The sequence below is a fragment of the Lepisosteus platostomus genome, chromosome 9 (genome assembly GCF_059453375.1).
Source record: "Lepisosteus platostomus isolate fLepPlt1 chromosome 9, fLepPlt1.hap1, whole genome shotgun sequence".
Taxonomy (NCBI): domain Eukaryota; kingdom Metazoa; phylum Chordata; class Actinopteri; order Semionotiformes; family Lepisosteidae; genus Lepisosteus; species Lepisosteus platostomus.
In genome coordinates, this window is record NC_142619.1 from 34,967,157 (window position 1) to 34,993,884 (window position 26,728).

The 26,728-nt window shown below is 34.7% G+C and overlaps 1 protein-coding gene across 1 annotated transcript in view; it reads left to right on the top strand.

The window, feature by feature from the left end:
• The window catches only part of LOC148654895 (A disintegrin and metalloproteinase with thrombospondin motifs 20), a 169,460-nt gene that overhangs the window by 64,018 nt on the left and 78,714 nt on the right, over nt 1-26,728 (top strand). The window contains exons 12-13 of the mRNA XM_088644799.1: nt 20,803-20,948; nt 21,907-22,088. Coding sequence (XP_088500925.1) covers nt 20,803-20,948; nt 21,907-22,088 — 328 coding nt within the window. The remainder of the gene's footprint in view (nt 1-20,802; nt 20,949-21,906; nt 22,089-26,728) is intronic.

Consider the following 26,728-nt stretch of genomic DNA (forward strand, 5'->3'; position numbering starts at 1 on the left):
CATAGTCCACTTGCTTTGTAAACATCTGACCTCTGTTTAATTTCTGAAACACCCTCTGTATTTCCTGTTTTTACACAGATAAGAATAAACTACATATGCAAATCTTTTCACAGGCGGAAAGATGTTCTGTGCTCTTACCACAGTATGCATTGTTACATTTTTAATCATCAGTCGAAGCATTCTGAAGTCTGTCAAAATCATAAAAAAATGTTACCAAATAGTATTGGTGAAACTGTTCCCTGTCCTGGATAAAGTGGTTAGAAAATATTTGAATTTACACTTGTAAAAAACATTAAAATTAAAATGCGATACAGAAGATATTATTAATAATAAATGACCTTCGACGGTTTGTAGAGGAGACACATTGAGTCTTTTCTTTCCAGTTTGGAATTAACTTTTGCCTACTAGTATATTCCATTGCAGCCACTTTATGTTAAAGCAGCTCCATACTTCTCACAAAGGCTAGGAGTGTTAACACCCAGCTGTGTAATGTTATGTAGAATAGACAGTTCTACTGGGGGAGGGGAACTAATTTTCAGTAGCATGCTCTGTTGTCATTGTTGCTCTTTAACATAAGGCAACCAGCAATCAAATGTCCTGTTTTTTCTTAACACTCATTTTTCCATACTGTAGTTTTAAAACTTGAACAAAGACGTGCCACATGCATATAGCGTGATGTTGTATAGTTTTAAAGCCACTACAGTATAGCTTGTGGGAAATACATTTGTTTGTACTGCATCAAAGTTTAACTCGTTCAGAGTGCCCGACATTACAAACTGAGCGTTTCATTGTCTATTGCAACAGTATCGACAGCAATGTGGTTAAAAGGAACATGTCAAAACCAGTTTTTTACAGCTTTAAAAGTCATGCAATGTAAGGCAGTGTCATGTCATTGTATATTATTTTTGATTTCGTTTTTAAAACATAAAAAAAAAACATTTGCCCATTGTGTTGATAGGCTGTTTTCCGATTACTGGCAATTGTAAAAAATAACCATTCCCCCCTCCTTTGTTTAACTTAAAGATTTCCGTGAAGAAATCCTTAAACACAAAACCATCACATATAATAATTCATCCAGATACATACACCGGAGCCAATTTTTCCAGAAACAACCTCCCAGAGCAAATCAGGCACCTGGACAGAGGTCTTCTTTAGCTCAGCCAGCTGGTTCCCCATTGAATGATGCTTTTAGACCGGGTTAAATCCCAATATAGTACAGTTTAAAGTTTTTTTTTTAATTCCAAGTTAAATTGTTGGCTGATTACTGGCTGCTGCTGTTTGGATTAAGACAAAATATAGATTTTCTCAATTCAGATGTAAACCTGAAAAAAAACACATCATGTTCACAATAAGCTATAATAGTGGACTATTTTTATGCATTCGGCTATATAAGAAACAAACCGTAAAAGTAATGCTCTGATTGTGCTTTGAACCACCTGGGTGCAGCTCGCTACATTACAGTGTTTATTACAACTTCAAGGACAATATAAGTTTTTTTTTAAAAAGAAACTAATGTCAAAATGTTTCCAAATCATCCACTTGTGATACTTTAGCTGCTGAGTTACACGATTCCATATTCATATAACTATCAAGTGATGTTAAATCATTACAACATTTATCCTTTTACAATAACAGCAAGTAGTGTTCTTACTACATATTCTTAGAAAAGGATAAAACATTATAACTTCTTATGAAGTACAGAATATAAGCTTAATTATGTTAGAACAAGTACTTTAAACCAGAACCCATGTAAGTTATCAAGTTAAAGACTTTGATGCATAAAATATTTATTAAGGTGGAAGATTGTATACTTTTGTCCAACTGAGCAATCTTGCTTTAAAAAATATACTGACTTTTTAATGTTTAATGATTAACATGCTGTAATACACAGTTTAAAATTATTAAAATTCTAAAGAGTATACAACTTAATTGTAAAACGATTGTCCCTCAGCAGTGACCGGGATTTGAAACCGGGCATTCTCTGATTACAGCTCCAATGCTGTACTGTATTAGCTCTACCTGGTGGTTTTACAAGGTACTTCCGGATACTATTTTCTATTTTCAAAAAACATTCGGTATGTTGCGGTATGAGGTGATATGTTGCGCTATGTCCACCTCGTTTTAATGCAGAGTACTTTGCTCATTTTGAATGGCTGGATCTGTAGGACTTTTGGCTTCGAGTGACACAACAGCCCAGCTTTTTGTCCCAGGAGGGATATACCCCTCCTTGATTCAGAGATGGACCTCTGGTACTGGGCTGTGTTGTCTGTGATGTGCTAAAAGACAAGTGGCTTGAAGGTGGGCATGTTGTAGGAGTCGACCTACACTTGCTGATTTTCCCATGTGTGGTCACAGGATTCATAGCTGCATAGGTCTTCTTTAGCTCAGCCAGCTGGTTCCCCATTGAATGATGCTTTCAGACCGGGTTAAATCCCAATATAGTACAGTTTAAAGTTTTTTTTTTAATTCCAAGTTAAATTGTTGGGTGATTACTGGCTGCTGCTGTTTGGATTAAGACAAAATATAGATTTTCTCAATTCAGATGTAAACCTGAAAAAAAACACATCATGTTCACAATAAGCTATAATAGTGGACTATTTTTATGCATTCGGCTATATAAGAAACAAACCGTAAAAGTAATGCTCTGATTGTGCTTTGAACCACCTGGGTGCAGCTCGCTACATTACAGTGTTTATTACAACTTCAAGGACAATATAAGTTTTTTTTTAAAAAGAAACTAATGTCAAAATGTTTCCAAATCATCCACTTGTGATACATAGCTGCAAGCTGAGACCTAAATAACACACAATTGGCCGTTAAAACTCAGGTGACTATAACAAAAATAAGTAGCAATTCCAAAAACAAATAAACTCATTTGTATTATTACTTAGTTGAACTACTGTAAGATTTTGTGAAAACATTTTGTATACCATAGGTCCTGTTCGTGTAAAAAGAGGAATTTCTACAATATTTAAACAAGACACATCTGTTTTCTGCTTGTACCATCTATCTTGAAAGACTCAATGTTAAATGAAGTGGACTAAAGGTGTATTATTTCATGAACTATGTTCTGTTGAGTTATTTTGTTTGAGTAATATAAAAAACATGTAGTTTATAGTTCATATAGTTAAAATCTGTAGTTTATAGGTCACAGGTAAATTCAGTTCAGGCAAATGTGCCTTAACGTTATTTAGTAACGCTTTAGTGATATTTTTTGTTGTTGCCAATATAAATCCTAGAACAGTCCTGTGTATCATTTAAATGTCTTTGATAACATTATGTTTTTTTCTCTTTTATACCTGACACAAACTTTGTACTGTGTTCTGTATATTTTTTTTGAAAACCAAAAAAGCTATTACATTTCCATTCCCATGTTTTCAATAATAAGGAGTAATCTGTTCATGCTGAATCAGGTCATTTTAGGCCATAACCTTAAACCAAAACTATATGAAGTATTATGTTGTCATCAAACAATACTGTGGCAATGTTCTATTTGGGAGTCATTATTTTCTGACATTGGGTGTTTATTATATGAGTTGTGGATACCATAACTAAGAAATTCCTAAGTGTTCTGAGAAAATTCACAATTTTGAGACCAAAAAATTAATCCTCGGCGTGTTTAACTTTTACTAAAAAAAATAAGGCAAACTATTATTTACTTACTAAACAGGAAAACTGAACAAGACAGTCACAGATGAAGAAATGATTGGTGCAGAGTGTTCAGTGTGTGAGGCCCTTCAGCACTTTGCTGTGCCACCAAGTTCTATCATGTGTGGTACTTCCTGGTAAACTGCTCTTCCTGGAGCCGCTGAGTGAGTAACCATGCCATATGGTCAGCGGTGCTTTGTCATCCCACTCACTGAGCTGTGTTTTAATGAGGGCATCCCATCTCTTGTTGTCTACAAATACCTCCGCCTCCCTTCTTTTTCAGTTTTCAAAGCCTTTGTGATACTTTGGGAACAGCGAGGCATGATAAATCTAGCTTCTTTCCTCCCTGCTATTATAGTTGTATCAAAGACAGTTTTGTCCCATTCAGAATGTATGTTTTTTTATAAATGTATGTGTAAACGTTTAGACTACAAAAATGTCAACACAAATGTGCTTAATATCTGAATTTGCTGAGAGCTATGACTATGTTTCCACATCTAAAAAGCCATTGCTGTTAATTTAAGATTTTTGCAAATTTATGATCTTTCCAAATATTTTAATTTGCAGATTTTTTGTGCTTTTTTTTTTGGAATTTGTTGGTTAAATTTTGATACAGCGTTCTCAAGACTCGTCCTTTTCCAACATACGCTGAAATGTAATGAGAACCATTCCTTAATACATAACCTTTGCCTTTTTATAATTATTTAATTAAAATTGAAAGCAAAATATATAGTTATTTTTACATGTGCGTAATGCAACTTTTGAAGCTTTAGTATTTTTTAATATAGTAAGTGCTTATATAACCCTGTGTTTTAACTTTTTTCATAGCTATCTGTGGTTGTTGGCTGCAATGTAGCCCTAAAGGAGACAGTGTTCCTTTTTCTAAATGTGAATTTATGTTGTGATATTTCTTTAACAGATTCCAGCAACCAGCAAATTGATTAAATCAATCATGATATCCTCCTTGAAACCTTATTGAAACCACGTTTTTCATTATTATCTATGCTTTAAACTGTATAAACTTGTCTATAAACACTTAACATTTAATTCCATGATATTTGTACTTATAATCTTAAGTGAACTGCATTGAAAATGTGAATTATTCATTTTCAATAAAATGTACACCCAAAGCAAGCAGATATCAGTCTGAGGCCCAGGTTAGTTAAAAGTTACAAATGTGTATATCATGGTGTTAGAACACTAAAAGAAGTTTAAAATGGTCTTTGTTAGATGTTCTCAGAGTTAACTAGCATGTTACCCCATTTACCTTTTGTCACCAATTATTGGTAAACAGGTGAGGGTCCACAATTACTATAAATATAGGGAATGTGGGCAAAAGTTTGTAATTCCTGAAGGAACATGGCAACATTTGCTCAGCAAGCAGGGATAAAAGACAGTCTATAATTACTTTAAGAAATGAAGGCTAATCTTTAAGACAAATTGCAAGAACTTTGCAAGTGTCAGTAACTGCTGTGGCCAGGACTATCAAACAATGTGAAGAAACTGGCACTCATGAGGACCGAAACAATTTAGGCAGGCCAAAGGTGACCTCAGAATCAGACAATATGTTCATTAGAGTTACAAATCTGCAAAACTGGTGACTAACTGCCCCTGAAGTACAAGCTGAGCTCTATGCAACCAGAAGTACAGATGTTTCAACATCAACTGTTCAGAGGAGGTTGCGTGACGCTGGCCTACCAGGAAGAATTGCTGCAAGGAAGAGTGCAGAATAAGAGGAAGAGACTTGCTTGGGCCAAAAAACACAGAAACTGGACCTTTGAGGCCTCATGAGTTCCAGTTTCTTCGTATCGTTTGATAGAATTGGCCACAGCAGTTACTTATACTTGCAATTTGTCTTAAAGATGTTAATTCATGAATTATAAACTTTTGCCCATGCCATAATTGGTGACAAAAGGCAAATGAGGTAACATGCTAGTTAACTCTGAGAACATCTAACAAAGAATTTTAAACTTCTTTTAGTGTTCTAACACCATGTTATACACATTTCTGACTTTTACCTAACCTAGGTTTCAGACTGAAATCTGCTTGCTTTGGGTGCTCATTTTATTGAAAATGAAAAATTATAAGTACACATATCATGTAATTAAATATTATGTCTTTATACACAGGTTTATACAGTTTAAAGCACTGTTAATCATGAAAAACCTGGTTTCAAACAGATGTACTCAAACTTTTGACTGGTACTGTATGTTCTACTAATATCTGGCATAAAAAAACATAGGGTATGAAAGTACTTTTAGAACAAATGCAGTATATGCTGTCAGTTCTTTTGGTGATTGTAAAGACTGGATCCAGTAAGAACATCTGTAACCTCACTTCATGAATGGATTGATTTCGCAACGTTAGATTATCTCCGCACTGTGATAATCCTGCATTTTAGCTACTTACTGCAATTCCTTTTCACATAATTTCTCCCTGTCTCTCTGAAAAGATGATTATGCACTCATTGTGCAACCCTTAAGACACAACATAAAAAATGCTTACTGCTGCAATTTAAGGTTTTGTATGGAGCATTTCTGAGTACACAACACCTGCAGAGTACTGTGTTTACAAATTTGTCCCCTAGTTTTCACTCATTCATAAATACAGGGCCCTGACAGGCAGTTTATACTTTTAGAGCAAGAGAATAATGACAGAATGCTCTCTTGACGAGACTTCTTATTCTTATCAGGGTTTAGTAACCTAATAAGGCTTGTTTTTTCTGTAAAATGAGTGGGTAAGAAGAAGGCTCAGCTGTACAATTACACCTGAACTTCAGAGAGAAGAGTTTGCCTTTGGTGTTTTGAAGTCAAGCATAACATTACATAAATAAGCGTCAGTCTCTGAGGTATTCCATTTGCAGATGGCACTTTATGTTGCATTGCTGCCTTTTCAAGCAACCTCCTCTTATAAATACATTCTTTTCATAGCTCATTGTAACCATTATGTGATTAGTTTTTGTTTGGACACAGGAACAAGTATGAGCATTTTTCTCCTTACATTGTTTGCCCTGATTGCTATTTTTCATCTGCCTTGCAGTTGTCACTCTTGTCATTCTCACTGTAACATTCCTGCTGTATTCCCACATTTGGAGAGTGAAGGTGTTTTACGCAAGTACTGTATAAAGGTGTATTATTTTTGTTTTGATGCGTGCATTCGAGGGAAAGTTTTAACAACCTTTCATATTTTGAGTGTTTCATATGAAAAAACTAAATTATTTTACAAGACCTTAATAACAATGTCATTTAAAAAACAACAAAAAATTACCATAAATAATTGATTCAGTACACTCGGTTTGTTCTGCGGTTGTTGTGGTATCAGACAACTATTTTTGTGTGTCTGTGCCTATAACTTTCAAATGTGATGATGCCTAGATATACACTTTTCCACCATCCAATCAATGCAGTGATTCTGTAATTCATGTCTACTCAGGGTAATACACAACCATTACTTCTCTGTCTACATACAGTAGTAAAAAGACAAGTTGCAAAGGAGAGGGTGTCGTTCTGCGTTTCTTGCCAGTTCCCGCAAAACAGACACTCCCATTACCTTGCAACAGCAAAAAGCTGTGATCCTTTTAGGTGTACAATTTCAGATGTATATTCATGAATAAAATATCATCTTCACATAATGGACTGCTGTAATAAAGCATAACTTTTATATCAGTATCAAATAAAATAAGTAGCACCTGGAAATATAAATTATTTTAGTTCTTATTTTTTCTAAAGAGCCAAACTATTGTTTTTTCAGTCACAGGTTTTCTTTTTAGAATACTGAACATTCTAGCTCTTTGTCCTTGCAACTGAATCAATTTATCATTCAAAAGGTGAATCCAGATACTGCCTGTTTTGGACACCAAGAATTCAAACCCTAGGTCAGGGGTCAGTGACCTTTAAGAAAGGATGTGCCAAGAGTTGGCTCCTTCACGTTTTGTTTATTTGCATGTGATCGATACTTTTTTATCATCAATAAAAGTCCTACTTACATTTTCATTAATAAAAAAACAACATTAAAATATGATCATATCTAAATTAATAAATTAATATGCACTTCTCACTATTTAGTGTGAAATTTGCCCTTGCTATTCCTTGCTGAGCTACACGAAAGCAAGTTGTTAACCAGCTATGACAAAGAACCGAATGGTGAAATGGTGCCTGTTCACAGTGGTATGTTGATCCGAAGGCATTGAGCAGTGAAAACGCCACTTTCATACATTCAGATTTGATACATTTAAATTTTACTGGCAGGGACTTACAACAGGTCAAGACAGAGTCCGTGGTTGCCGTGGTTGCTTTCTGTAGCCTCAACTGTGTTGAGGAGATCCCAGAACTTTGGTTCCACAGAAATGAGTAAAGACGGTGCTTTTTTTCCGGACATTGCTATGGCCCATTTGATAGACTTAGCCTTGTCTGCCTCATCCCTGAAGCATTTGTCTGTCGTGTTTTGTCTGAAAATATCATTGGACACTTGATGTGTGACAAACGATGCTCTCACAACATAGAGCACAAACAGTATGGTCTTTATGTTAAACAAATCCATCTAACTTTGTTTTCTGAGCAAGCTCCATTTTGTCCAAAATGTTTGATTTCACACTTAAGTGTGAAAAATGATATAATCATATCATGAATTGTGAGCTTTCCTGTGAAAACAATAAGCTACGTGGCTAAAACAATGCAGTAAATAAAGCAAGTGAATTGTTTTTCCTACACAGAAGAGCTCTCATTGGGTAACATGTTGTAGAGAATTCCAGAACAGTCAAGCAGTTTTATCATTTTTTAACTGAATTTCTTTGTAGCTTTTTAGAATTTGATTGCACATCCCTCTTTCATTTAACAGTAGAGATTAACTTTGTGTAACAGGTGATGAAAATTTATAGAGAGATTATGTTCTTGTTTCGCATTACAGTATAGATGTTTTCGAGCAGTATAGGTGATATTTCCCCCTTTGACATTTTTTTTCTCCTTTTTAAATCTGCTGACACGTTATATAACAACATTTTCAATGACAGAAACCATACATGTTTTTTTTTTTACTCAAAACATTAAATAGGAAGCACATGTTAAAAACAGCTGGGGATTTTATTTCACATGTCCTTGAAAAGTCAGAGTGCATTCTTAATTAGGGGGCCTGAGAGTGTTTTCTAGGAAAAAGTTTGGTTTTGTTTTTAATTGAACGCTGAGTTACTTTTCTTTATTTCTTTTAAATATTTCATTTTTCATTCAGTATTTCTGTTTCCTTTAGAGAATTAATTGGGATTAAACATACATCCAGGTGCACTCATTACAAACACAATTGCTGAACTTATACACATGGCAGATGTTTCTCATTTTTTGACTTTGTTGAATAAAGACATCGTAAACATGAACTAGCAGCAGGGAATAGAATGTAAGCAGAAAGCTTATATCCTGATTCATACAGTTGTCTTTAGATTTTCAGAACATGAAATGGAAACAACTTTTTGCCTTAACAGACAGCAAGTCACTTGTATTTGACAGTCATTTAGGTCTCACAGAGAAGTGCCCTGGTGGTCTGACAGGAATCAAAATTGTAGGACCACCAATACAGCTAGGTGCCACTGGCTGGCAGCTGATATAGCTTTCTTAGGACAGCACTAAAGTTTCCAGAAAGTTAGAAGTAAGACAAAAACTGATGTAGGTGAGAGAGTGCTGACATTAAAGAAGTAATGCTGTGTGTTCCTGCTAGGTGCCATTGTCTTGATTCTATAGTGCTGTCAACTTGTCTGCCTTTTGCCTTTTATTTAACTGAAATAAAGTGGAATAAAAGTGTCAATCTATTATGTTATTATGTTAATAACTTGGTGAAATATTGAGAATGCCTATTATGCCTTCTAAGACAGCATTCATTGTTTTCGTTTTGGCTTTCTAAAATGCACCTGCATACACTTTTCTCATCCCTCAATCCAGAAATGCACTTCATTAAATCTTTTTGAAATGTACAGGAAAGTTAATCCTATTTGGCACACAAGAAGCACCCTAACTCTTTATGTCTTTATTTCTCATAATATAGTTTCACAACTGTCTTTATTATATTAACAAAATAACATATATTGTACTTAAAAGTATATATGGAAGATATCCCTGGGTATTAGTGCAGTCATGTAGGTCTGCAAAGGAGGTCTCATTTTCTATTAAAGACATGCTCTCTTAGATCAGGCTTTTGTATTCCTGCTTTCTTCTTAAAATAAGTTATTTTTACGTTTTTTGTATGCAGTTTTAATGAAATGACACAAAGTATTTTTTTTATAGTGGAACAATTACTCACTTATAGTAATACTATGCATAGAATAGTAGTTTTGTTAAAGAATATGTACAGTATGTAATGGAAATACAGTATGTTTGACATACAATAATCCAGAATAATTTATACCACACTACACTTTATACAGAGGTCATTGCCAAATACTTTATGCTTCAAAACGTCTCTGTAACACCACACATGCTAATCTCACAAATTGGTCCACTCAGTGCTGCCTCTTGTGCCAGAAAAAAGATTTCTTTACTAAGTGCTAGGAGAGGCATTTGTACTACAGTATTGTGCCATATCAGCACATCTGTCACAACACCCATGGACAGATTAAAACGTCCTTGGAGAAATAAGGCTTTAGACAAAGAGCAACACTGGCCAAAAACTCATGCATTACAGCAGGGGTAGCAATATTCCACGTTCATCCGTTTAATCTCAGATTCTCCATTCACAGAGCTAAATAATGGGGAACTTCAGCTAAAGAGTAGGTGCATAAATAGTGCATAAATAGAGTATGTACATGTATTTAATGAAGAGTAAAGCCAGATTAATATAACATTGGTAGTTAATTTAGGTAATGCATTGTTTTCATATTGGCAGTGAGGCATTGTGGAAATGTTTTGAATATAAATTAATTGTACAAAAACCTACGTTTGGAGCTGCAGATTTGTATGCATTTTTGTTTTAGACTGAATTCACTTTTAAATTAGAAGCTTTGAAGAATAAATGCACTTGCACTAATCATTCCATTTCTTCTTGTTTGGTGTTCCAGAGGAAAAAAAAAAAGAAAAGCATTAGATACCCAGCACTGACTTTTTAAATTATCTTACAGTTTAAATAGTATTTAAGATTTAGACAAGTTTGTTTGTAGGAAAGTAAGTAATATACTAGAAATCATGTTTCCTGTACTTTCTTATGGCACATCAATACAAATCAGATTTCTATTTTTCCTGACTAATAATATAAAAGGATCTCTAATGTAAAAAGATTGTTTTGCTTTGAACTGTAAAAACTGGTTTTAGTTTACATTTCGATGGTTGTTTTCTGTACTATTTGAGAACATCTGGACCATCTACCTTTTAGCCATTAGTGGCTGAATGTGTATGATTTCTCTAGTTTATTGGCAGAAGGTCTAGCAGCTGGAAAATTAGAACTACAGAACTAAAGCTGATTAAATTACAGTGTGTACATTTTGCGGTTAACTGTTGCTATGGTTACAAAGACAAGTGGGGTCTCAAAATAAAGTTTAATTATAAACCATAAAGCATGTTAAATATATAAACTAGCTTGTTCTGCAGCTCTTTTCTGTATCATTCTTATCAACACTAGTATATATACAACTCTGTAAAGATATGATAGTCCTCAGGCAGATATTCATGTGTTATTGTCCAGCTAGACATTCAGTTGTCATCGTCATTGGATCCCATAATTAAACTAGTAATCTGATTTGAAGTCCTTTTAATATAGTTTTTGTTTTAATGTTTTCAAGCAATGTACTGTAAGCATGTTTATAGGTAACATAACATTTCTGACATTTCCAGAACTGAATACAATTCAGAATGGTCTAATTAGTGAATTAGTCAAGAGAACTAAACAAAAACTCACCAACACCGAGGTCATGAAGACATGGATTAGAAAGCTCTATTTTATTGTATTCCAGCAGGGATTTTATGTGTCATTGAAAGGAAAAAAAATATTCTGAAATCCTAGACATCCAGTAATTTCAAAAAATAATATTTTAAGCATGAAAAAAAAGTTTGCTTCCGATTTTTAAAATATCTGATTATTAGTTCAATTGAAGGCCGAATTGAGCAATTGATATCCAACAAATAGTAGGGTCATCAGGATTAGAATTAAGAAGCCCTAACCTCAGGGGAAAAAAAAATGTCTATCAAAAAAGTTCCACCAATCTTCAGTTGTTCAAATATAAGTAATCCAAGCTTGCTAGCAAACATATGAGTTCACCCATTGCTCATAGACATAATTCTTTCTTTTTGGCCAAATGTGCAATTAGTGTAAATCTTAACTATTGTAAATATAGCATTTCTGTTTTTCCTCAGGCATTACTTCTTGCTTGTCATTAAATCTATGAAATGAAAAGAGAAACCCTGACTTGGCAGATAGTATGTTTATTTTTCAAAATACTTTGTAATCTAATTTAACTTTTTCTTGGCAATATTTTATCTACATTCTTTCCAGAATTGCAATACAAGTTGAACTCAAATTGAGGTAGGTACAGTATTAGAAAAGCTTTCACATTGAACATCTGTAGAGGATTAACACATTAGATCCAACAGCAGTGGTTAGGTTTCATATCTAGAAGGTTGTGGGCTCAGATCTTAGGTGGAACACTACAGGTGTGTCCTGAGAAAGTTGCTTAAACAGAACTGTTTCAGTAAAATACACAGCTGAACTCACATGAGTTCTTGAAGCAGTTTCCTATGTTGGTGCAATGTGTGGACAGCTTTTCAGGGGAAGTCAAACTCCAAAATGCAAGTATCAAAAAATAAAAAGGCAAGCATGCTGCAATTATATAGTAACTATAAAATATATTTTAAAGGATTTTTGCTGCATTTTTAATGTTTTATCCATCCATTTTCTAACTAGTTCTTCTAATTCAGGATCATAGGTGATGACACTGTAACTTTGATTCTAAAATTCCCTTCAGTTCCTCGAGTAATGTATCAGACTGTTTTAAAAACATCTCATAAACATGTCTAAGAAACTAACACTAACACAAATAACTTCAGTATACTGTGTATCTATGGATATTTAAAAATATAGATATTAGTCCGTCTTGAATAATTAAATTTGAATATTCAGATATTCAGCAATTAATAAGAATCCTCAGTGGTAATGTACTAGTGCTTAACCATATCTCGAAATCTGTTGTTTTTCCCTCAAAAGAGTCCTCCACAGGGAAAATGTATGTGTCAAATTTGAAAAAACAATAGAGATGGCCATGACAAAATTGAGCTGATTTCACACAGAATGACCCATTATTATCATTTTAATAGTGACCATTAGAAAAGGACAACTCTTTTGGCACTATGGAAATAGTGACTTTCAAACAACTTCTGACTAATAATATTATCATTGCCAATCCAAAAGGAATTTAGTTTATAGTTTATAGTATAACCCCAAAGTATTGTGAAGTATTGGTACAATGAAGGCTAAAGTGAGATGTTAATTTAGTCACCAGTTTTGATTAAGTCATAGTCTTAGGCAAATCAAATAAATGTATTTTATTCATAGTCACTCTCTCTGCTTCCACTTTCAATTTAGTCTCATCAACTAAATTTTGACTATAGTTAGTCTTACTTTTAGTCAACTTAAAGTTATTAGTTTTAATCACATTTTAGCCAAGTAGTTTAATTTATTTGTAAAAGAACAGGTAAAGGTTTATTCCATGTTGAAAGGAATAATCTATTTTCTTTTCCTTTCAGCATGGAATAAACATTTACCTGTTCTTTTGCAGCCTATTCATGCTGATGCAACTACCCACTTGAACTAATTTATTTGTATAATGTATTTCTAAGAAAATATTTAACACTCTCATAAGATTCTGTCCAAAAGCATAAGTCTTTGCTGCACAATCTAAAGCGTACTTATCCCCACAAAGGTCAAATATCCAATACAATAAATATGTATGCAATAAAGAATTAATAATAAATCATCTTTTACAGAGACATCGTATGAATCTTTCCTAATAAGAAAATGTATTTAGTCACTGTTAATAATAATTTAGTAGTTTTATATAAAGTCAAGTTATTTTTTCAAAGTTTCAAACAAATATCATTATAAATTTATTCAGTAGAGGCTTCTGCCAGTTGCAATAACTAGGCTGGTGCTTCAGGTCTGTCACAGCTTTTTCCACACACTCTCTTCCAAAGACATGAGATGGAATGCCGGCATGCTATATACACTATAAGATATTGGCACTATGATCATATTTTCTTTGTTAACTAAACACCCAGCTACATAAACAAACTACATGTAATTAAAGAACATTTTTTTCTGATGGCTGTTACATGCTGTGACAAACATTATGTAAAAAGCTTTTTACTGACTCACTTTAACATTCTAAAAATAAAATATGAAAAAAATCAAATTGCTGACAGAGTGCCATTAAGAAGCTGAAATGCGGCGCACATAACATGTTCGATGTTTTGAGTAACTTACCTCTTACACATTAATCTCTAGCCAAGACAAAAAATACTGTAATAATTTTATAATTCGCAAACTGTAAAATATGGTTTATTCTTGCTTAGTTTACTATTTAATTTGTTGACAAGCTGCAATGTACAAAAAGGATTAGTGCAAAAGTGTCTGGGTGGCACTTTAAATTTGTTGTAGTTTTTCAACTCATGATGTAGCTGCATTGTGTTTATCTTTAGTAATGTTTTACAATAACTTTTCCTTGTTTGCTTGTCCTACTGTATATGAAGCACTGCCGAACTTCAGATCTTTTTCTTTAGCTGAAAGCATGGGGTCACAATTATTTCTTGCGTCTACGCTGCTTTTCTTTTTCTAAGCAAGGTGTTCTAGTTTTAATATTTAATTTAATTAGTGTAGTGTATACATCTTATTGTTTGTTTTGGGTACCAATCAATTAACACACAATAAGAAGTCATGAAATGAGGTGTGGAAAACACCGGCTGGAAATGAGGGACAGTTAGAAAACAAAAGAGAAGAAGTGAGAAAGTGATACACCCTGATACTTGTGAATCTTGCACAGCAGTAGCCCTGAGGCACCATGCAATGCTCACATAGCCACAGCCCTGGGATTGTACCTGTAGCAGCCAGCCTGCTGTTGGCCAGACAGAAAGTAAATGCGCAAATGGTGAATCTCATTTGACAAAATTTAGTTCAACATGAGTTTAGTCAAAGAATTCATTTCATATCGTTTTAATTCACTCAAAGAAAAATGCAGTGCAATTAAGTTTTCGTCATCAGCGTTGTGGATTATTTTCATGAGTGTTTCGTGATCGTTAATTAAAATGAAAAACAGGTCATTGACAAATATTTTCATCAGAATTTGTATTGACGAAATTAACACTAGATTTTAACCATCAAGTCGTATAAGAATCAACATCTCATGAAAAATAATTTTATTTTGAAGACAATTCATTTTGGGTCAGATCAACTAAATGATAGTGTTGAACCTCTTAATTTTGAAGGAGCATAAATATTGGGACAATTGACTAGCAGGAGTGTCTTTTTGGTCACATGATTGTTGTTAGGCACAAAAGAGGTGTGAGCATATGATCAACCTGTTTCACTTTACCTTTACTCTTTGGAGTCCATAATCTAAACAAAAGTGAAATATTTTTTTTATTTGAGAAAAAGGGGAATTTTGAAGCTGAAAGCAAAGAAAAATTCAATCAGAACCACAACACATAAATTAGGCAAACCAAAATCAACAATTTGGAATATAATAAAGAAAGAAACCACAGGTATAATTACCAATCATCTAATACCAGGCTGGTCAAGAAAAAACATTTAGCTTTCATAAATGTTTATGCTCTCATTGTACAATGTAAATATTATTTTATTATATTTTAATTTCATAGACAATACAGTATTGGTAGGACCATTTATTTGTGTGCAATACTATACACTGTGTATAGAAAGTCACCACCCCCTTTCAAAATGTGTATGTACCTTTTGTTGTATGACACTTTGAACATAAAAACAAATTAGATTAGGCTTGTTCCATTTTTATTTATACACAGTAACCCACATTAGCCAAGTAAAACAAAAACACCCCCACTTACAATTGCATTTGTAAACTTGCTCAGGTATAACCAATCACTTTACAAACTACACACCAAACTAATTGGCTCCCACTTGTGATCAATTGTGGTGATTTTGATTAGTTCAGAATCAAAGCAGCTGTCTCTAGCGGATTCCATTGCTTGAATGTGCATTTCAAAGGAAAGAATCCACTATGGGTGAAAAGGTGCTTTCAAAAGAACTTTTGAGATAGAGTTGTGGATGGGTATAAAAACATTTCAAAGGCTTTAAGTATCCCTTAGAGCACAGTGAAGACCATCCTTATGAAGTGGAAGGCGTATGGTACCACCCAGACCTTGCCTAGATCAGGCCTTCCCTCCAAACTGGATGACCAAGCAAGAAGGAGACTGATCAGAGAGGCTACCAAGAGGCTGATGGCAACTTTGAATGAGCTACAGGCCTTAATGAAAAAGACTGGTCATTGTGTGCATGTGACAACAATATCACAAGCGCTCCACAAATCTGGCCTGTATAGGAGGGTGGCAAGAAAAAAGCCACTCCTTAAAGGTCACATCAAGTCTTGTTTATGTTTTGCTAAAAAGCACCTTAAAGATTCTGTGGCTGAAGCCGAACTTTTTGACCGGATGCAAAACGGTACATCTGGCGAAAACACAATACATCTTACCATCCAAAGAACACCATTCCTACAATAATGCATGGTGGTGGCAGTATCCTGTTGTGGGGGTGTTTTTCTTCAGCTAGGACTGTGGTACTTGTCAGGATAGAAGGGAAGATGGATGGTGCAAAATACAGGCAAATTCTTATAGAAAACCTGCAGCCAGGAAGTTGAAAAAGGGAAGACGGTTCACCTTTCAACATGACAATGACCCAAAGCTCACTGCCAAAGCAACCGTACAGTGGCTGAAGGACAGGAAGGTGAATGTCCTTGAGTGGCCTAGTCAGAGCCCCGACCTAAATCCCACCTAAAATCTTTGGAATGACTTGAAGAGGGCAGTCCATCAATGGTCACCACGTAGTTTGACTGAGCTTGAACAATTCTGTAAGGAGGAATGGGCAAATATTCCTGCCTCTAGGTGTGCAAAGTTGGTAGAGATGTATCCAAACAGACTCAAGGTGTCATTCAAGCAAACCACCAAGTATTAACTCATGGGGGGTTCTCTTATTCAACCCAGTTATTCTACTTTTTTTCAGAAGTTTTGCTTTCTTTTTTTAAGCTGGATGTTGCAAGGTACAATTTGTAAGTAAAAGTGGGAAAAAGTCTGATTTTATTTGTGTTCTTTTTTGGCTTTAGGTCAACAAAAGGTGAACTTTTTGAAAGGGTGTGGTGACTTTCTATGCCCACTGTAGATATATACTGTAGGTATTGATGGGTGACTTTGCACTGCTACATTCACATATCCTTATTTATTACATGAGGTGTTAAGTTTCTTCAATTTGGATTTGCCTAACATGCCACTTTGGAAATATGTAGCTAATGTGCTGGGTAAGGGTATTCTATACTAAGCCTTCTCTAATTTATTCATTTATTCAGTTTAGATACTCAACTGCATCAAAAGCAACACTGAAGTCCAGCAGGACAAGAATGCATAAAATATTGTTACACTCATCAGTAAATAATTAGTGATTGTAACAAGAACTGTTTCAGTATTATACATCAATCTGACCTCAGAGTAAAATGTCTCATACAGCTTATTTACAGATAAGTGAACTTATAGCTGAATGTCAAGAATTTCTAAAAATTTAACAATATGGTAACTTAGCTATTGGTTGATAATTGCTAAAGCTCTGCATTTTAACAGAGGTATCAAATATGTAAGTTTATGGACTGAGGAATCAATTTCATATCTTCATGACATGTGTGACAATGGGACAGAAAACATAGTAATACCTAACAGACATTCTTTCCTCTGTTGTATTTAAGAAAGCAGCACACAGGGATAGAAAATTGGCAGCTGCCAATATCATATGGAGGTACAATGTACTGTAATTGTCTAATGCACAATTCAGTGAAAGTAGGAGAAAAGAACTGTTGCCACATCAGTTTCTATTAAATAATGAGAAATGGCCAAATGCAAATGAGAAAAAAGCAAAGGTAAAGGTAAATATAAATAACAGGAGGAGCTGCAGATTGCTTCATGTAATCACAAACATTAACTTGTTCTTAACTTGTTTTTCAACTTCTGAATATCCTATGGCTTCAAAGTCCATGGTCATTTTTGGACTGTTCAGTGAAATCCCGATTTAATATGTAATCAGCAAAAAATATATGCATAAACATATATTGTGATGTGAATATGTCATCAGCTTTCATATTTTAAAAAGAACGACAATTGATAAAGTAGACAATGAAAATAAAATTATATACTAAGAACATTTAAAACACCATTTTAGCCTTGTTAAAAAATCATAAACCTGGCTGACTTACCTTAATATATTCCCGAAGATTATACAGACACAATTCATGCATTTTAAATCCTGAAATTCTTGCATTATTCAAAACCATGGTTTATAATGCGAACAGGAGAGATTACAACATTATTGAACCTTTCTTTGTTTGGTCAACGGTGATGTTAAAATAAGAATGTATTGCTATATTACATATAACTCCTTGAGTGTTTACTTTGGTTAGTTTGATCCACCTTTTGTTTTTGTTTCTACATTTTGACCACAGTGACAATCCCAGTATGTGCACCTCCCAGCTCTTGGCTTATGAAGTTTAAAAACCATCATATGACTTGGCTTGTTGCTTGTGTGTTTTTCTGACTGACAGGAAGCTTCTTCTCACCTTCTGTATTCAACATCTACTGTTGTATCCTGTAGCAAAATGTGGCGATTAATATCCAACTGACAGCATTTAATACCCACAATTAAGTGTAAAAAATTACTGTCAGTACACTAATTTGTAGCAACTTTCTAGGTTTAATACATGAGGGCTACTGTTCCTTCATGGCATTTGTCATAATCTTCCCTTTGTGGTAATATGACAAAGAATATACTTTAAGGACATTGATTTAAAAAGCAGAATGAGTGAAGGACATTTGTAAAATCAGAAGCAGGACTGAATTAAACATATTTATTAGGATGATTGAATTGCCAAAAATGTACTGCAGCTGTTTTTACACTGTTGAAAGAGAATGGAAACTAAATCTAATCAGGTATGTGGAAAATGATGTAATTGTAACTGGAACATCCATCTGCTCTGCGCAGATCAGTGTGATTCTCAGTTTTGTGTTGCGTGTCACAGTTTCAAAAATATATTCCATCTGCTTTTAATGGAGCTTTAACAGTGACTTCATTTTTTAATGCCTGACGATGTGTAACTTTTTTTTTACTACAATATATTTTATTAGTCATTTTATATACAGCAAAACTTACAGATTCATTTTTGAATAACCTGAATAACATTTATGTTCATGTGTTTTGTTTAAGTTTTATTTATTTTTTGTGTTTTGTTTGTTTAAGGTAATCTTTCACTGCTTTATTTTTTGTATTTGTAAATATTAATTTAGTTAACCTTTACCTTTAGAGAGATAACTTACATATATATATATCTATATTTGTCTTATGATATTATGTAGTATTTTAAAACTGGCAATAGAGAGTGTTTATTGCAGAATTATTTTTCAATAAATGTCATTGGCAGGTCTAGATGGATATGCTGAGGTGGACTTTTTTGCACTCAAAATCAGGTCTGATAATTATAATTCAGCCTGTAGCTCTTTTCAATAAGGCCTTAAAGTTATTCATGTTATAGCACATAATAACATTCTAATCAGAAGAAAAATGTTCTTTAATACCTGTGCTGCAGAAAGGTCTGTCATTTGAATTTTAATGTCTCCTTATCAATGTTTTACAAGACTTTGCTTCTGTGTCCAGACTCTGTTTTACATCTTACTGTATGCCAATTGCAATTATGTCCTGCATTCCACTGAAGCAGAGATTAAAGTTGTCTTAATAATAGTAGTGTTGGAAAATCCATTAAAAGGATGTATTATAGATATTAATATATAAATGTTATTCATAATATATATATATATGTACATTTTAATTATACATGAGGATGTGGCACTGAGAATGTAATGCGTATTTTCATACTTTAGTTCAGTGTATGTTTACATTGATGATAGTGTGACATTTTTAAAAGCTACTAAGGCAGTATAAAGTCAAGTATCTACACATGTACTTCTAAAGAGTATTTCTCCATAAATAAAATGTGTACTATATTTATAAAACTGCTTTTGGCCAAGTGGTAACATCTTTTGTCTTGTGTCTTGAAGCACAATTACTTGATAACAAGAAAGAAAACAATAAATAAAAGTGTCTATTTACAAGTAAGTCTGACAGGGTTTCTTTTACAACAGGACATTGCAATGCAGAGCTGTTCTTAAACATAATATAGAACAGTGCCACTGCTTCATGAACACTGGCTCTCTAAAGAGATCTCCTGTCATGTTTGCACTTCCTGTCAGTAATTCCGTCACAAACAACAAAAAGCTTTATCTGCAGATAAAAATACACATCCATGTTTCAGGTAGACATTTCATATCTGCTTCATATAAGACTTCTATGCTATATAAAATCTTGTCACAAGTCTTATGTCTTCTTCCACCCTCTTTTTGGTGACGTCTTCCCTGTCTGTCATCATGCAGTGTATAGGCTCAAACTCAAGTTTCCCTTTCTTATCTGGTATCTCACATCATTTTAGAATATATGTCTACAGGTCTCTACTTTTGCAAATCTTAACTAATTTTACAGTGTGGGATTTAATACAGGCAGATGATTTCCAAAGTACATTCACCTTTTGACATTAGAAAAGCAAATCTTGAGGGGATATAAAGAATCTTTTGTTAGTCGACCTTTTCCTGATTTCGACTTCTGTGATGTTACCATTATGGAAAAAAAAAACTGTAACCAATAATCTTGGATTATTGGAATTAGGAATATGTAAACCACATATACAAGAAAACAGAAACAGATGATCATGGGAAAGCTTCATTACTGAAGGATTTCAGTCCTTCATTGGATGAAATGGATGGATAAGCAGAATTTCAAATCCTATAAAGATAATATCTCCACACAGCCTTCCGAAATGACAAAGCTTTCTCAGAGTCACTGTTTTATTACCATACACAGCACTGTCGACATGGTAAATGTGTGACCAAAGAAATGGAGGTGCGACCAGTGCACGGAGAGTGGGGGCCATGGGGTCCATACAGCACCTGCTCCAGATCATGTGGAGGAGGAATTAGAAGTGCAGCCAGAGACTGTAATAAACCTGAGTGAGTGCTTTTTTACCGTTCTCTTTTTTGTTGCTTGTGCCTGATGCTTTATACTTTTTTACCCAAAGTCATATTGTTCTTTAAAGTCAAGATTGTGGAAGAAAAGAAAAAAAACAGTTTTTGAAAAATATGTTGCTTTTTTTCCCTTTGACAAAGGTATTAGGAACTTTGGACAAAGCTTAGCAAGAATAATTAGAACTTAAAATGTCATGCTATATAATGGAATTCTGATCCATTCATCTCACAAAGTCTGGACAAGCATTTGCCAGTTCACTGGCTTATGAGACACAGATGTCACATATCATAGCATCTCAAATATGGAGAGTAGGGCATCTGTGCCATTCTCACATTTCAGCCTCTCCACAAATCACTGTTGCACAAGCAGCAAGAGGACATTGTCCTGCTGCAATGCTGTCATATATGGATAAGCCTACAGCAATAAGAGCAGCAAGTAAGGTCTTGGAACGTTATCATGGTAAACTCAGGTTGTCTTCATCTAATCAGTGCTCTGTGGTGACTAGAGATTCCTGTTTCCATTACACTTGGACCTCATAATCAGTTAATCTGTAGTACACACCAATTTAGATGACAGAACGTAAAAGGACTTGACTTCATTGCTTTTAAGGATTCTAAGATTATGTAGTCCAGCCTGCAAAATAAGAATTGCACAAAGGTGTTGTTCATTTGATAAGCAAGTTATGTTGCTCCCCTTTCTGTTTTACTTTCTTGATTTTTTCCTGGCATCACATGCAGCTGGTTAAATATTCTCTTTACCTGTGGCCTATTAACCCACTCACCTTTGAGGTGACTTAGTGTTTATGCAACTCATAGAGTTACACTTAATTTTTCTGAAAACACTGATATATAATGTTGTAATTCTGTTACTGCTCTGTGTATAAATACACCATTTTTAATAATATATTAAGTTTTGGAGATGATCTTAAAATATGTTTTGCAGGCCACGAAATGGAGGGAAATTCTGTGTTGGGCGGCGTATGAAATTCCGATCGTGTAATACTGAGGCTTGTCCCAAAGGATGGAAGGACTTCCGAGAGGAACAGTGCTCTCAGTTTGATGGCAAACATTTTAATATCAATGGTCTACCTCCCACTGTACGATGGGTTCCAAAATACAGTGGCAGTAAGTAGTACTGAAAATGGGAAATTCACAGTGGAGCATATTTAGTTACTCACAATGGAGGAGAGCTTGAATTTTAAAACTTTTGAATTGTTTCCATTTTGTGTTATTCAAGAGTATTCTTTTTCAATTAAGTCTTGTGTTTTTAAAGCTGACAAAATACTGTGAAAACTGGGCTTTGGTTTTCGCTGATACACATTAGTTCTGCTCAGTGTGTCCCACAGCAATGACTGTGGTTTTTGTTCTTGGTCACTGGTCAGCCCGCATGTCTACTAATGCAGTGGATCTCAGCCCTGGTCTTGGAGGACCCCTGTGTCTTCTTGTTTTCATTCCAAATGAGCTCTTAATCACTGAGGCTAATTGATGCTTTTAATTGTACTTCTTGCTCGATTAGATCTTTTTAAGTTGTCTCTGCACTCACATTGGTTTCAGAAATCTGCTGCTGAAGTGTTTTCACCAAGAAATTTAGCTTTGTTGAGTCTGTTCTCAATTGGCTTATGAAATGGTTGTTTCCTTATTTCGAAAATGGTGGCCAATGAATGATGTCAAAACAGAGGTGGGAATCACATTTTTTTTGCATAGCTTTATTGATATACTTTTCACACATCTGAAAACAGAATGATTCATGGTTGATGCAAATCACTAACCCTATCCATTGGCTTAAGAGTTTTGGTAATCTTGCAAAGATAAGTTATCATTGTGATAGAGAGTTCAGTTGGAATGGAATGTAAAATTGAAGACAAAGATCACCCAGGATCAGGGAAGAGGACCACTGTACTGGTGTATAACCAGGAAAAGGAAAAAAAGCTTTCAGGTAATTTTCAAAGCTCCACATATTCAATAGTCCGAAAATCAGAAGTTAGAATGTACTATTCCTACAAAAGCATTATTTTTTTCAGACCGAATAATAAAGAATTTAACATTACACTTACTCGTGCAGCTGGACATGATCACTTTCTGGCAAAGCAAATGACAGTTTGGCACAGTTTTACACCAGAAGAGAAAATGTCGGAAAAACTAAATTTACACTATAAAAATACACTTTAAAACTTTTATTGTTTGACCTTTCCAGAGATACAAGTTATGAAAAAGGAGATCACCTCATGGTAAGGGGAGTATAAAGCAGATCATTTTCAAAGATTGTTGTTATTTTGCAATGCATTTTATCATCTTAAAATTCATTTTATTAATAAAATCATGTTATCTCATTCTATATAGATGAACATCTTTAAACCTTTATAAGGTTTACTTCATAACTTTTAAACATTTGATGTAACTAATATTGACAATAAGGCTGAAACACATCCCACTTAATTGGTAGTGTAGCAGGGAGAAAATGCACATCAACCATCCCTATATTGTGGGTGTTGAGGAGGTGTCTAGAACAAGTTTTCCTTCCCTCCCTATACTTGCCGAACTCCCACTTCACCCAAACACATATCAGTGGAAGTCCCAGCCCAGTCAATTCTGTGTAGGGCAATGTGCTCAGTAACTGTCTTCTAGCTGGCAGGACGGCATGGTAATGATCAAGTCTGCTACTCAAACTAAAGAAATGATGATGTCTAATTTTTATCCAAACCAGAATATTTTCCAGGATGTTTACTATAACTGTATTCCTGAGATTTAAGATCTAACCCTCCAGAGACTTGTGAGGGTCTGATTAGACAACCCCTGTCTATTCTGATTGTCTGTCTATAGGGAACTGTGGCCACAGTGCATGAGAATGTAAACTTTTTGTAACACTCTCTACAGCTAGAGGACGCTCTTACTCTGTCTTGTCCCTAGTTTCCTGTGCTTTGCTTGTTTTTCTGGTGTGTCTCTGTCTGGGGCTATATACTTCCGGGTCACGCTTTCCTCCTCGCTCGTGTCCATGGCCTGAGGGCATAGGTTTCTATACGGCATTTCCTGAACAGCTGAGCCCGGGTTAACCCCCATCCCGCCTCCAAGATAATTAATTATAGCACAACTCACACAAACAAAACACCGTTATATTATATATATTATTATAAACATTGAGGTATGTAGAAAATTGGAATGACCCTGAAAACAAAGAATGCTAACCATGTAATGTAAAAAACAATACAAAACCTAAACAAATGACAGACCTTGCTTCCATATAAAAAGAATACGACCCAGCACTATATCTCCCTTCCTTCAACCTGGAGGCCCAAAAGTAAAAGGGAATCTATCTCTGTTTTCTAAAATCACCAACTTGTAGAGAACGTCTTTAGCCTGATGATTCCACAGTTAAGGAAATCAGAGTTTCGTAAAATAAAAGGAAGGCAAGCTGTCTTTAGTAAGGTTCAAATTACTTTTAAAACACCTGGACTCCAAGACTGATCAGCACAAGGGCATCTTGCCTGGCATGAGCTTAGAAGAAGATAAGGTGCTTCTCCCTTCCTTCTGTTCCTTTCTCTGTCTTCTCTTCATCTCTCTCTTTTCTGTGCTGTGTTTTTGGATGATGAACACTCTTAATGATTTACCAAAAAGTTAATTAACTTGAGTAAACCTGAAAATTCCCTTTGATCCTGTGTTTACCTTTAACTGAGTTTAAGTTGCACCAAGGGGTATTTAGCCAGGGCACTGAAGATAACATCCCCACTCTTACAAACAGTACCTTGGGATTTAATCACCAAGCATTAGGACCTAGGTTTAAGGTATTGGCTTGGAAAGCATATACTGATCCACCAAGAGCGGCACCCTGACATTCTAACATCTAGAGGTTCAGCATTCCAGTACTGAACATTCCCAGTCTTACTAAGATTATAAGATTAGATGTGATTATGCTGCCAGACCATAACACTCATAAATGAAGGTAGCATAATGAAACATTTTGGTAGTTTGCTCCTGAAAAGCTGATGTAATGAGCTGATCCTCAAGATTTCATGCAGAATGAGTGTTTTTTTTAACAGAGGGGCACTTCTTACACCCAGGCAAAAGTGTGAGGAATAAGACAGGCCCTGAGCTTAAAGAACATTGGTACACACAGTTTGGTGGTTGAGGCATTTCCCACTCATTACACAGGGAATCTTCACATACAGATAGATCACAAAAACAGTACTGGCACTATAGTGGGCAACCACATCAGCCACCAATTCTGCTTCTTTTAAAGTCTGGCTACTCTGCTTCAGTGTATTAAGATTGATCTGATTTACTCCAGTGGTTTTGCTACTTGTGTTCACTATGTTCCCCAACATAGTATTTACTTGTAATACTGATGTTATCATACAGACAAATAAAACCTTAAGATACTCTCAGTAAATTATTCATAGAAAAGAAGCACGTTTTCTAAGAAATCTTAATTGTTTTATCTTTGACCAGTCCAAAATGTTTGTTACCATTAACACACTCTGCAGTTTTACAAATTATTATAGTGGGAGACAAAATTATTCCTAAAGTAAATGATAAGTTAATTTGTTTTCAAAACATTTAAAAGCAAAGAGAACTCATCACAGCATTCAACAAAATCATTTAGAATGGACCATTCATCATTCTAAAGCTATAGTTTCCCTATTGTTACCTGTTGAAACGTAAAAAAATCAAAAGCTGTGTTACGTCCCAGTGTGTGGTCTGTGTGTGTTTTTTTTATGTTCCACACTGCTGACCCTTGATTGTTCTCCCTCCCCCATTGGCCCACCATCACACCACTGTTTCAGTATGATGTCATCATCAATTAGCTCTCAGCCAATCAGAGTGCATCTTATTCAGCATATAACATGGAGGTTTTCTGAAAGAAGAGGCCTTTGTTTGACTTCGCCCCCGTTTGGTTTTGGTTATTGCTTCGCTTCGCTTCGCTTTTGGTTATTGCTTCGGCTTTGTTGTTTTGTTGGTTTTCTTTTAGTTTCTTTGTACTTTCATTTGTTTGTGTGTTTATCCTTGTTTTGCCTTTACCCTGCCCCTGATGTGTTACATGTTCAACCTTTGTGTTCTTTTGTCCCCTGTTCCTGTTGATTTCTCTTGTTTTCCCTTATTTGTTTTCCTAGTTTACTTGTGTTTTTGTGTTAACTTTTGTGTATAAGGTTAGTTTAGGTTGTTGGGTACACTTTACACACTTAGTTGATTTTGTATTAGTAACACTAGTTTACTACAAAATAACCAGGTTACTATTTAATCAGAAAATAAGAAAAAAACATTATAAAACAAGATTTTGCTTGGTTAAGATGTTTATAAACTGTACTGTATGTAACAAAGTGATGATTGCATCATCTACCCTTTCCCTATATGAAAACAGCAGGGAATCAGTAGGGTTCTTTGTTTCCTTTATAATATGTTGCTTCAGTATTATCTCCAAACTTTTTGGTAGAAAGCAATGTGAGAGCCACATTAACTCCTGTCACCTGGCAGTTTTTTGGGATGGGAATAATAACACATTTCCTCCACAGAGATTTAAAGAAATCTAAAAAAGCAGACAAAAAATATCATATTGATCCACACAAAAAGTAAGAACTCTGCCAGACACAGTATCTGGCATGCACTCTTCTTAACATTGACTCTCCTAAACTGCCTATGCACCTACTACATCTACTGTGTCATTCTTATTGACGTCCTCATATCCAGTAAAGTCAGTACTGTTATCTGCAGTTATATTCAAATTCAAAAAGGGTATAAAACACATTTAGGTCATTTGCTAGATGTTGACTATA